The 13,200-nt window shown below is 40.4% G+C and overlaps 1 protein-coding gene across 2 annotated transcripts in view; it reads right to left on the reverse strand.

Moving 5' to 3' along the window:
• Positions 1 to 3,473: 3,473 nt before the first annotated feature.
• Positions 3,474 to 13,200, reverse strand: part of KMT5B (lysine methyltransferase 5B) — a 29,247-nt gene continuing 19,520 nt past the window's right edge. For both annotated transcript variants that reach the window (XM_083165111.1, XM_083165110.1), the window contains 2 exons: positions 7,684 to 7,874; positions 3,474 to 6,362 (listed from right to left, as the gene is read on the reverse strand). In XM_083165111.1, the coding sequence (XP_083021237.1) occupies positions 4,897 to 6,362; positions 7,684 to 7,874 (1,657 nt within the window). In that variant the 3' untranslated portion in view covers positions 3,474 to 4,896. The remainder of the gene's footprint in view (positions 6,363 to 7,683; positions 7,875 to 13,200) is intronic.

Here is a 13,200-nt window from a genome sequence, read left to right on the forward strand (position 1 = left end):
CGGTGATTTTTATTTACAGACTATGGGGATGGCCCTGGGGACCAGGTTTGTGCCCTGGTCTTCTATGGCCGTTACATAAATGATCTTATTATTATTATTTGGGAAGGGGATTCACTTTCAGCCACTTCTTTTGTTCAATCACTTAATTCTAATCCCTATAATTTATCCTTCACTCATACATATAGTCAGTCTTCAGTAAATTTCCTGGATGCGACCCTCGAGACTAGAAATAATAAAATTACATCTCTGAACTATGTGAAAATCGGTCAATACAAATTCATATAAACACTTCAAAAGCGCACACTATAAACCATGGAAAACAAATATTCCGAAAGGCCAATTTATGCGCCTTCAGCGTAATTGTACAGACAAACAACAATTTCTCAAACAAGTGGAAATAATGTCAAATTAATTTAGAGAGAGAGAATATCCAGAGAACTTATTACAACAAGCACTTACAGAAGTTCTTGAAATGGATCGAGATAATCTCTTAAAACCATCATAAAAGAAAGATGTAGAAAAAGGAGAAAAATCAGAATAGAGAACTTGCTTTTATTAGTAAGTACAATAATTGTTCCACCGATATAAAAAATACAGTAAGAAAAAATTATAGAGTTCTACATTAAGATAAAATACTCAGAAATAATTCCAAAGAAACCAGTGATCATTTATAAAAAGAACAGAACACTTAAAACTATACTCGCACCTAGTCACCTGAAAAAAGAAATATAGATACAAAAAAGGATAATGAAGAACATCTAAATTGGCTACCCAGTAAACCAAAAGGTTCTTTTAAATGTGGGAAAAACAAATGGGTACTGCTTTCCTAGCATGGCGCCCATCGCATTAATCGTGTACATTTTTATATGGCATACAATCTGTGCGATACGTGCAATTTTGGTTTTTAAATCGCATGTATCGTATGAAAAACAGTAGTATAGTAAGCTATGATGCGTTGACTGCGATTTATGCGTTTAAATCGCATGCATCGCACTCATCGTTTACTTTATTCATGTGCGATGTACGCGATGCGTGCGATGATTGTATGTTGAGTCAATTGTATGGATTGTATGTAGTTGTATATGTACAATTAATGCGATGGGTGCGATGCAAAATACTAAAGTGCATATACTATGGTGTATGTATGCCCCCTATACGATTAAAAATTGTATAATCACCCTAAAGGGTGCTTTTAAGCACCCAAATGGGTGCTTACGATGTTAAATGCAGCCCCACGCCAACCCCCACTATAAACGTGAACCCGAAGCATGGCGAGCGCAGCAAGCCCGCGGTGCGTGTCCTACGACCTTTTCATACCCCCACTATCCACGTCGGCGTGGAGTTGAGAATAGAAAGTGTGGCGAGCACAGCGAGCCACCGAGCCCGAAGCGTGGCAAGCGCAGCGAGCCCCGCGAGGGGACGCGGATACCTTCACAGGTATCTGATTCCCCTCGCGGGCTTCACAGGTATCCGCGTCCGCTCGCCTCGCTGCGCTCGCCACACTTTCTATTCTCAACTCCACGCCGACGTGGATAGTGGGGGTATGAAAAGGTCGTAGGACGCGTACCGCTGCGCTCGCTACACTTCGGGTTCACGTTTATAGTGGGGGGGGGGGTGGCGTGGGGGTGCATTTAACATTGTAAGCACGGGCCTGTGAACGCCAAATGTATGAAATCGCGTAAATCGCGTCCATCGCATACATTGTATGTATGTTTAAGAGTATAAAATGCATGCAATTTACAATGCCCAAGATAAAAAAATGTGTACACATATATCCAATTATAGTCTCTTATCTAAAAAATTTTTTTATGTTAGACCCCCCTTATACACCCAAATCATTCATCAACTGCGATTCTGTATATAAGTTTATTTATTATATTGTGGTAGTAATCTCCCATATATCGGAAGGACAACAAGGTCGATAAGAACAAGATTTATGGAACATCGCCGAAATATATCAAAAGGTTTTTTGAAACATAGTGTGTCTAGGCATTATAAATTACATCATAATTCAGACCCAAAATGTATATTTATAATGGGCCTAGAACATATTGCCTATACATCTCGTGGTGGCGACAGATTTAGGGGGATATTCAATCTCCGGCGAGCACCTCCCAATGGGGAGATGCCCGCCGGGCCCTATTCAATGCTGTTTTCCCCGACAGCATTGAGCAGGGTATCTCGGCAAAACAAGCCCGACATCACTAGCTGTCGGGCTCGTTCTGCCGAGAACAGCCGGGAAGTGACGAGCTGCCGGCTGCAGCTCGCCTCTTCCCTGCCGCAACTCGCGGCCACGCCCCCTTTTCGCTCCCCGGCAGGGGGGACATTGAATCCCGCCTGCGTGTTCTCGGTCGAGCTGACCGAGAACGGCCGTGACCCTGACATTGAATACCCCCCTAAATCTTTTATGTAAAAGAGAAATATACTGGACTCTAAAATTCAATTCATTGCATCCTGATGGCCTGAACGAAACGATTGAGCTGAATGCAGCATTATACTAATACTGAATAGATACACTCGCCTTAAAGCACCACTGATGATCTGCATCTGATGAAGCCGCTGACTAAGAGACAGGCGGGGAAACGCGTCATCGCACGTCATCACCTACTGCCGCAAACGAGCTAACCACGTGAGCCGGGGAGACCGTGTGCCGGAGAAGGGAGTCCTAGAGAGGGCTGCACCATCGGGAAGACCAGCAGCCGGGGACCCGCTCCAGGCCAGTAAACCTCTACCCAAAGTGGATTACAAATCGTTCCCAACTGCCAGGGCCGCATCCAAAATGGAAGTATTTCTACAAAAATTATTACATGCAAATTATGCTTGAATGAATGGGCATCTGCAGCTCTATTTATAATACGGAGCACTCTAAAAGCTGTGTATAATCAAGCTTCCTGTGTGACTGACTAACATGCTTGCTATCTAAACTAAACATCTATGCGCTTTTGGTGAGACTCTGGGAGTAACTATCACTAAGCATACTACCTAAAAGTGAATAATACCCACCAAGCCTCAGGTCCATGATATATTGGCCCAACTGGGTACCTACAATATAAGGCAAAAAAGCCATGGACTTTAGTCATGCATGCTGCAGTTCAGGGATTTAGTTTTTAACTTATTTCTATGGTAAAAAATCAAGTGTGTACACATTGCATTGTCCTACCGGCCAGTGGCGTTGTAAATTGTAAATGTTGTGTTGTGTATTTTAAATAAATTTATACTTTCTGATACTAACAGTATTGTTTATTAGCGCCGTTTACCTTTGTGTAAATGTCTGAGTTAAGCTTTATTAACCATTTTTTTTCCTGTTAGTGAAGCCCAAATATAAGTAATACAGTGCTTGGCCTGGAACTGCGTAGAGTTTGCTCGGTTTTATGGAGAAGTGAAATTAACTTTAGCAAATTAGGTACATTGCAAAAGACCAGAAAATGTATCTGTACATTGAATGATCAAAAACGGTCCAGTCATTAAGCGACTAAATTAAGACCATTACTTTATTAGTGTTCACATTCACCATTTCACAAGCGAATATAACATAAACTTAGCTGATTAGTGCCTATTACAGTCATATTGATTTTTTTATTTTAAAAATGAGATAGGACCTGTTGCAACACTGTACATTTTCGCCCATTTGTGCTTGCTGTGCCTAAAGGAGATCATGATCCGAAAGCAAAAACAAGCAAAATCAATTAAAAAAACAAAGTCAAATCAGTATTTAAATTTCAGTTTACAATTTCCTATTTTATTGACATAAGAACTTAACTTAGAAACCTGTATCTGTTATAGTAAATCAACTTTTATGGCAGAAATAAAAATCCCCACAACACACTTATTTACAATATTATATACAGTTAAGGTTTATACAAGAGAAAAAAACATACCTTCAGCTTACTATCAGACGAAAGTTTTAAAATGTTCAGTCCATTCTAGTTTTGCCAAAGTGCAACAGAAGACGAAGAAAAAAAAAATATATATATATATATATAGAAAACAAAAAAATGACAGCTGCATTTATGTGGGTATATTTCTTCCTTGTCACATTTTTTTTTTTATTTCACAGCATTTTTTTCCATGAAAAAATAAGCACCAATTATTCTTGCAAAGAACAATTTTATCTAGAAATTGTTGTAAAGTGTTAAATACAAGTATTGTTTTTTTTTATTTATATAACAAGCAATAAATACACCATATCCAAACTTTTATTCTGTATATGGCTAGACCCCGTACATTAAATGTGCTAAAAGGATAAGCAAACACCATTTCGAATTTTTCATTTTTAAGAAATCAATTTGACTTCTAATGAAGAGTTTGCTACTAACAAAGGCCACAGACAGTACTTTTAGGACATTACATTACAAAATAGACTTCTGACAGGAGAACTTATGAAGGACAAGACATCAAGCAAATAAATTTGAAAGCTGTAAATACATTGCTGGTGATAATAAACACATACTAAAAAAAAAAAATTAAAAAAAACAACTTAATGACACTACTGTGATATTTGTTGAAATATTTATGATACTGTAGAGTTCCATTGAGCTGGGTAGTATGATTGGGTAGCCACAATATTATTTTATTGTCCCGTGTGTAAAGTTTACTATCTATATACAATTCCCTCTCATAATATACAATAGGACATTTTTTTTTCTTTTTAACTCAAAATTGCACATAAGACTGTTAAAAAGTACATGAAAAATCAAAAATGCAAGTCCGCTGTACACTTTCTACAATTTCAATTCAGAGTGGACTAACAATACAGAAGTGCAGTCTCTAAAAACTTAGTTTTTCAGTTCAGGAATAATTGAATGGAATAAGTTTGGGTTTTCTTTTTAAGTAATAAGTAAAAATTACTGTACTGGTCAATCTTAAAAAAAATCTTAACTTTATAAAATAGGTGTTTTACGCATTAAGCCTTAAAGACTGGTCTTCTCTCCTCCGGGAAGATATATCGATGTCGATAGAGTCCTTCCCTACAATAAGCCTCAAACGTTTTGCTGGTGGGAGAGGAATAAAATCGTCTTCAAATTCATCATCGTATTCGTCATCATCCTCTTCACCCTCTTCTTCACTTGAAGATTCCTCCACACTCTCTTGCTCGTAATGATCGTAATCATCAACTTCCATCCTTGTACCCAATAGTGATAAGGTGTCACTACAGTAAACTCCATTTTCATGCAGTTCCTCTGGAAAAGACATTCTGGTTTCTTCTTCTCTCTTTAACTGGATCTTTAATTTTGTTGAACTGCTCCCTGATCCTGAGTGAAAACCATTGTTTAGTTTTGCTACATATAAATTGTTGTCATTTTCATGGTCTTTACTTAATTTAATGCTAATTTTTGATGAGCTCATTCCTTCATTCTCCTTTTCCGTTTTGCTGCTGTTACTGTCATGACGTCTGCGAAGTGTTAGTTTTGGAATTCCAGTGCTATTTTCAAGAATTAATTGTGCATCATATCTTGTGATGCGTCTGCTTTTTTTACTTTTAACAGTTCTAATAGTTTCTTTTGTCCTTATTTCTGATGTGACCACAGGGCAATCAGGGGACTTTCTCAGATCATTATAATCAGCAGGACTATCAGAAACAGCACCTTCTACACCCGAGTCACATTGCGAGTTTACTAATTCGGACAAAGTGTTAGCTTTGCCGGAGGATTCAAAAACGGAATTTGATGCTTCTGTGCAAGTAGCTTGTTTCAAGTGTCTGCTCCATCTAGATTTCCTTCTAGAGTAACACAAACCATTTCTCTTATATCTACTGTCCTGTCTTTTTGAGGTTTCTGGAGCAAGTTCATTTTTATGAACAAACTGACCTTGCGGATCAGTTCTGTGCAACTGTGTAACACTCCCAGTGCTGCTTCTATAACCATCTAAAGTGTTTGGTGGAAGCTTGGCATCAGTTGTTTCCATGGAGTTTCTCGTTCTCATAGAACTACGTGTTATATATGTACATGAAGAAGATTCACCATAAGTGCCTTTCAAAGAATTCAGTTTATATTCTCGTGCTGCATGTCTGGTCAAACAACCAGTAGTTTCTTTCAGCTTTGCTGGTGCCTCACTCTCTCGATCCCTTTTAATGGCCACATTCTTATACAACACTACTTTAGGTTCTTTAAGTACTAGATTTCCTACTTCAAGCTTTTTTGAAGTATTTCTTTGCTCTGATCGTTTGCAGTGATTTCGCATTCTGATTTTAGAATGTAAAGGCTTTACAGGCTTTCTCAGTCTCTTTGGTACCCTGGAATTATTTATATGAGTGTGTTTGGATGAGGTAGAAGAGGATGAAATTGAAATTCGTGACAACGACTGTCTTGTCAAGGATCGACTTTTCCCGTTCTTCTTTGCAATTGAAGATTTTTTGTTTCTTGCTATAAGACACAAACAATGGAAACTTTAATGAAAATACCCAAGGTGGCATTCAAACAAAATGACTTGTGTTACACTAGTCAGACATTACCAATTGATATCCAAGAGCTCTTTCCATTTATGAGAATAGTTCTCAGCTGGTCCAACAGACTGACATGTCAGGTCTATCCTGCCGCCAGAGCAAATTGAGCAATTAGTCTATGTTTTGTCAATTATTAACCTCACACTAATTTTTCCCATACTTCAAGGTATACATTAACATATTTAGACTATTTAAGAGACACCATCTGCAAATCTTGGTGATTTAAAAATAGTTATATCTATCTCCTTGCTGACAGAATAAGCTATGGCACTAAAATTCATAATTATTCAACAGAGGCTTCATTATTTTAAAACCCAATACCCATTGAACCAGATTCCTTAATTTAAAAAAAATATAGTAAAACTAGTGGTAGGTTTTATTTTTGCTCTATGCCATGAAAGTGTTTTTCTTTTTGTAAATGTATTTTGGTACTCCGAGAGATCAGGTAATACCTACCCTAACATTACAGATGTAGCAATGCTCATCGTTGTTGCGCACATATGTGGCGATTGGCAGGGATCCCATCGCCATGCTTGTGCGTCTAGGCTCATTGAAAAGCATTGAGTGATGATGGTGCGCCAAACAAGTACGAGCAACCGTATCGCAGCAATAATGAGCACGGCTACATCTGTAACAGAAGCTTGATGCCTTCTTTAAAACAAGAACTCTGTTTTTAGCAAATATACCCCACATGCTAAGCTGCAATCCAAAAATCTGGTGTATAATTAATTGAGATTCAAAATCAGATAACACAAACAAAGGCTAGAGCTGGATCCCATACAAAATAATTTATCCTAAACCACTGGCATAGCCACACAATGCTGGGGGGGGGGGGGGGATTCAATGGAGAGTGGGGTTTAGAATTGGTTTCCCTGGGCGTCAAGGGGTTATTCTGGTTGACACGCAGCGCTGCGGAGTTCGTCTGCGTGTCATTTTTCGCCCGCTCGCCATCCACAGAAGCAGACGTGCGAAGAGGACCGTATGAACCAGAATTATGGCCTAAATCCCAACAGGGAGCCTTTTCTTGTGGACTTTCCCTTGCAGTTCTTGAAGCTGTAAGATGTCCCCCTCTAGACTTGACGCACAGGGTGAACCCTGCTAATTCAATTGATCAGCAAGGGTTAACCCCACCGATCCCCCATTGGATTGCAAGAAATACAGTGTTCAGGTAAAGTATTAAGTAATTAAGTATGTATTCACACCACATATTTCCTAGCTAAAAACTAAAATATGTTTCTTACTTGATTTTTCCTGAGATGTGTCAGCATCTGTGTTGGAGCTGACTGACTGGTCATCTGAATTTTTGCTGCCGTCACCCAGCTTTTTGAGTCTATTTAAACGTTTGTCTGTTTCCCTCAGTCCGTATTTGCTGTTGATCACAGGAGGCGGCTCATTAAGTCCAACTCGGGATTTAAAAGCACCAGTCGCCCTCCTGTTAATAGAATTCATTTAGGTTTATGTTTTTATCATTTACTTAGAAAACAGGAAATATAATCCTAAATAAAATAATTAAGGCATTACTTTTTGAGTGCCAACGCTGCTATGAGATATGTGCAAAATATCTGATAAAATGCCAGTGTTGCCCACAGCGACGCTTTTCTTCAATTATATGACTTCATATCATTTGCCGGCAATAACGAAAGTAATTCATATTCCTCGACTACGGCCCTGGCACTTTAATCGGGTCCTTTGCACATCTCTCACAGCAACATTGCAACTCACTCAAAGTGTTAACAACAGAATATAAACTAGAAACATATACACACACACTAATAATATATATATATATATATATATATATATATATATATATATATATATATATACATATATATATATATATACACATACACACACACACACACATAATGCTCAAAAAACTAAAGGGAACACTAACATAGCACATCCAAGTTCTCAATGAATTCAGTATTCTTATTAACTACTTTGTTCTTTATATAGTTGAATGTGCTGACAACAAAATCACACAAAAATTATCAATGGAAATCAAATTTATTAACCCATGGAGGTCTGGATTTGAAGTCACACTCATAATTAAAGTGGAAAAACACACTACAGGCTGATACAACTTTGATGTAATGTCCTTGAAACAAGTCAAAATGAGGCTCAGTAGTGTGTGTGTGGCCTCCACGTGCCTGTATGACCCCCCCCTACAACGCCTGGCCATGCTCCTGACGAGGTGGCGGATGGTCATGTGCTCAGTGTGAACCTGCTTTCATCTGTGAAGAGCACAGGGTGCACTGTGTTGGGCTGTAAGCACAACCCCCAATTGTGGACGTCGGGCCCTCATACCACCCTCATGGAGTCTGTTTCTGACCATTTGAGTTGACACATGCACATTTGTGGCCGGCTGGAAGTCATTTTGCAGGGCTCTGGCAGTGCACCTCCTGTTCTTCCTTGCACAAAGGTGGAGGTAGCAGTCCTGCTGCTAGGTTGTTGCTCTCCTGCGACCTCCTCCATGTCTCCTGAGGTACTGGCCTGTCTCCTGGAAGCGCCTCCATGTGCTCTGGACAGTACGCTGACAGACACAGCAAACCTTCTTGCCAAAGCTCGCATTGATGTGCCATCCTGGATGAGCTGCACTACCTGAGCCACTAGTGTGGGTTGTAGACTCCGTCTCATGCTACCACTAGAGTGAAAGCATCGCCAGCTTTCAAAAGTGACCAAAATATCAGCCAGAAAGCATAGGAACTGAGAAGTGGTCAGTGGTCACCACCTGCAGAACAACTCCTTTATTGGGGAGGGCCTTGCTAATTGCCTATAAAATCTATAGAAATCTCTCAATATCCCTCCACTGAGTTCTAGGGGGAAAAAAAGTTAAAAATTTAAATTCACAACTTCAAAACTGGGCGTATACCTGGGCGTACACGGGGGTGTGTACTCAAACTGCACGGAGGGGCAACCGCCTCGCTCAGTGAGCGCATGGTACATTTTTGACACAAAACAGTCGGACGCCAAAGAGTGCTTCATACCACTCTTAGACTTCCCGCCTGAGTGTGGCCGCCCTGGGTCTGCGAATCAACGCGAAACACAAGTAAATTACATACACCTGACTGCAATATTAACCAATGCTGCAGGCTATTTAGCGAAATAGCTCATTTGAGTACCTGCAAGCCATACACAGCCCTGAAATACATTGGAAGGTTCTCTTTCTACACTTGTCACCATGTCAAAAGGTAGGTTTATTTTTATGTTTGGTACTTGTGAGTTATCCGGACGCCCGATTTCTAAATCGGGTCGGATCGGGACATCGCATCGCATCGCATGCGACCATCGGATGCGATGCGATGCGATGCGATGACCCGATTTTTCCATAGGAATCAATGTTAAAATGGACTGAGTCCATTTTAACATGGAATTCAATGGGAAAAAGGGGTCCTTTTCATACCCCTACTATCCAAGTGGGCATGGAGTTGGATATAAACCTGTGGCGAGCGTAGCGAGCCACCGAGCCCGAAGCGTGGCGAGCGTAGCGAGCCCCGCGAGGGGACACGGAATACCGTCCCCTCGCGGGGCTCGCTTCGCTCACCACGCTTCGGGCTCGGTGGCTCGCTACGCTCGCCACAGGTTTATATCCAACTCCATGCCCACTTGGATAGTAGGGGTATGAAAAGGACCCCTTTTTCCAATTGAATTCCATGTTAAAATGGACTCAGTCCATTTTAACATTGATTCCTATGGAAAAATCGGGTCATCGCATCCGATGGTCGCATGCGATGCGATATCGCATCGCATCGCATCTGATTGTATGCCTTAACTTAAGGCATACAATCAAAAAATCGGGCGTCCAGATAACTCACAAGTACCTTATGTTTTATTAGTCCAAATACACATGTCGGAATATGTGGAATAAGTTATTTTTGAACCATCTACACCCTTAATGCAAGTGTGCTTGTCATGTTAGGAAAACAGGAAGTTGGCTTCTAGCCATTGAATTTGGCTTCTAGCAATTTTCTAATTAGCAGATCAATTGCTGGTCCATACAAGTGACACGTACGCTACCGTGCTCGTGCGTACGCCACCGCCTCGGATCGGAGCTGCATTCTGTCTCCGATCGTTGAGGCTGTGAAACGTCTGTGCACGGTCGCGTACGCTCCTATGCATGCCACTCCCCATTGTCGGGTGCTGACTCCGTCCGTGCGTGGATGTGCTGTGGGCGGAATCACGCTCGCCAGAAAGATTGCGGGATTTGCTCAGATGGACCGTACGCACGGCGGTACGACCGCACCACCCAGAATCGGGGCCATAGTTCTGGATTGTAAGTGACTGCTGCTTTAAAAAAAAAAGTCAGATTGGCCTCATGCACCTTTGGCAAATACATTTCCCTGTTAGTGACAATAGATGTCAGATTTCAGGTTCTTTTTCAGGGCTTTGGACCATGGCAGAAATAAAGTCAATGTTTTACACCTTTGTAAGAGGAAGTAATCTTGGAGGAAAGCATCTAAATCATCAGGGGAACATCAGGAGCCCACTTGCAATAACAGACACATCAGGATTACACTACAGGCGAAGCTAAATATTCCATACATAATGACAGTTGATATTTTAGGCATAGACAATTGGGAAGTAGATTTTTCTTTATCTACAGGTCTTTTTTTAGGTGGTGAAAAATGGGGGCAAACCAGACATTGAAAAATTGCATCTTGGATGAACTACAATGTGCAAACGTTCTGCTCATGAAAGGCGTTACAGTCATCCTAGTGCCATGTAGTTGTCGGACGCAAACATCATTTCCAACATATTAGAGGGCTCTCTGGGCACCCACCCTAATGCAGAAATGATTAAGACCTTACCCTCACCTTTGTTTTACAGTGGCTAATATTGTTGCTGTTAAAGGGATAATTCTTCTTAGTTAAGAGAGTATAGTTTAGAATATTCCTACGGCCAACATCTCAGTTTTGACTGTTCAAAGAATTAAAAGGAAAAGCTTTCTATATATTTTCAGTTTTTTCTATTCATACAAAAGGTCCAGCTTCTAGATCATGGGTCTTCAACCTGTGGCCCTCCAGATGTTGTGAAACTACATGTTTCAACATGCAAAAAAAAAAAGACCAGCTTCTAGATCATGGGTCTTCAACCTGTGGCCCTCCAGATGTTGTGAAACTACATGTTTCAACATGCATTGCCCAATTTTTTCCTATAAGAGCATGCCAAAAAACCTCAGGGCATGCTGGAACATGTAGTTCCACAACATCTGGAGGGCCACAGGTTGAAGACCTGTGTTCTAGATGGACCGTCTGTATTTCTGGAGTTGAAGTACATTAAATAGATGATGTTTTTTATTTCTAGATCTATAGGGATCTACCCTATAGATATCACTTTCCATATGAACAGGGCTGATCATTGGACTAAAACTTTTTCTCAGCCAAAAGGGGAATCCAGATTTCTCATTAAATGGGATATTACGACAGTAATAATGTCTCTGAGAATTTGCTCTTCTTTTTTGCGGTCAGGGATTTTTTGGAGTCCTGTTCTGAAGGCATATTCTCTCAGATCTGTGACTGCATCCTGGGCAGCAAAGACCTAGGCCTAAGCTACACAATTGTGTAGGGCCACCTCTGTTCATACAGTCACTACAGATTACATATTTAATGTGTGTTCATGCAGGGACAGCAGTTTTCATCCAGGGATAGCAGTTTTGGAAGAAAGGTTCTTTCACCAGAAATACCTACCTATAGAGGCAAAAGTGGGGCGTCACCAACTTCTACAGTGTCCCAAATTAGTGGACTAGGAAAAAAGTATATTGTGGACCACTGGGTGCAATCATTTACACTCTAGTTGTCCTTTACCTATTCTTGTTTAAGCTTGTAGGAGGTTGTTCGTTCCTTTGGGTATGGATTGTTAGGTCAACCCAAGAAAGGTCGACACTACTTAGGTCGATACTGGAAGGTTGACAGGCAGAAGGTCAATATATTTTTTTAGCCGTCTAGATCTAGACGTCTAGTTCTGGACACTGCTTCTGTTTTTTCATAAGTCCTGTGAGTGCCCCCGCTACCCCCTCCGCTGTTATTGTTACTGACACTGGAAAGGCACCCAGGCACCTTTTGGAATGTATACATCCTTGGATTGCCGATCTACACATTGGTGTGTGTATATATATATATATATATATATATATATATATATATATATATATATATATATATATATATATATATATCTCTATAGGAATAGACAAAACGGGCGCTTCATAGTTCAGATATCTTTAAATTTTGGTATTTTATTCGAACACATAGATAAAATGACGTTACCAGAGTTGGCGGCTCCAAATGCCGCACTGTAAAAGCATAAACACACAGACGTCCCGGCGTCTAATGCAGGGAGAGGTTACACTCCTCCGGACTCTCGCTGGTCTGATCGACGCTGAGCCATGCCCCTACGCATTTCGTCACGAGGACTTCGTTGCATTAGACGCCGCATTAGATGCAAAATACCAACTTTTAAAGAGATCTGCACTATGAAGCGCCCGTTTTGTCTATTCCTATAGATTTCGCTTACCTGCTGGATTCAGGTGGCCTGAAGGGCTTAAACGGAGCAGCCGGGTCTCTATCACCTGAGTGCAATCACCCTACCGTGGAACAAGCGGCTTGGTGTATTCTGGGACTGGTAGTTCCACAGAAGTACTTTTTTACTTATCCCTCATTAAGACTTTGCGCACAATCTCTCTCTATATATATATATATATATATATATATATATATATATATATATATATATATATATATATATTCCTTAAGTAT

Source organism: Crinia signifera, chromosome 11 (genome assembly GCF_055691185.1).
Source record: "Crinia signifera chromosome 11, ASM5569118v1, whole genome shotgun sequence".
Taxonomy (NCBI): domain Eukaryota; kingdom Metazoa; phylum Chordata; class Amphibia; order Anura; family Myobatrachidae; genus Crinia; species Crinia signifera.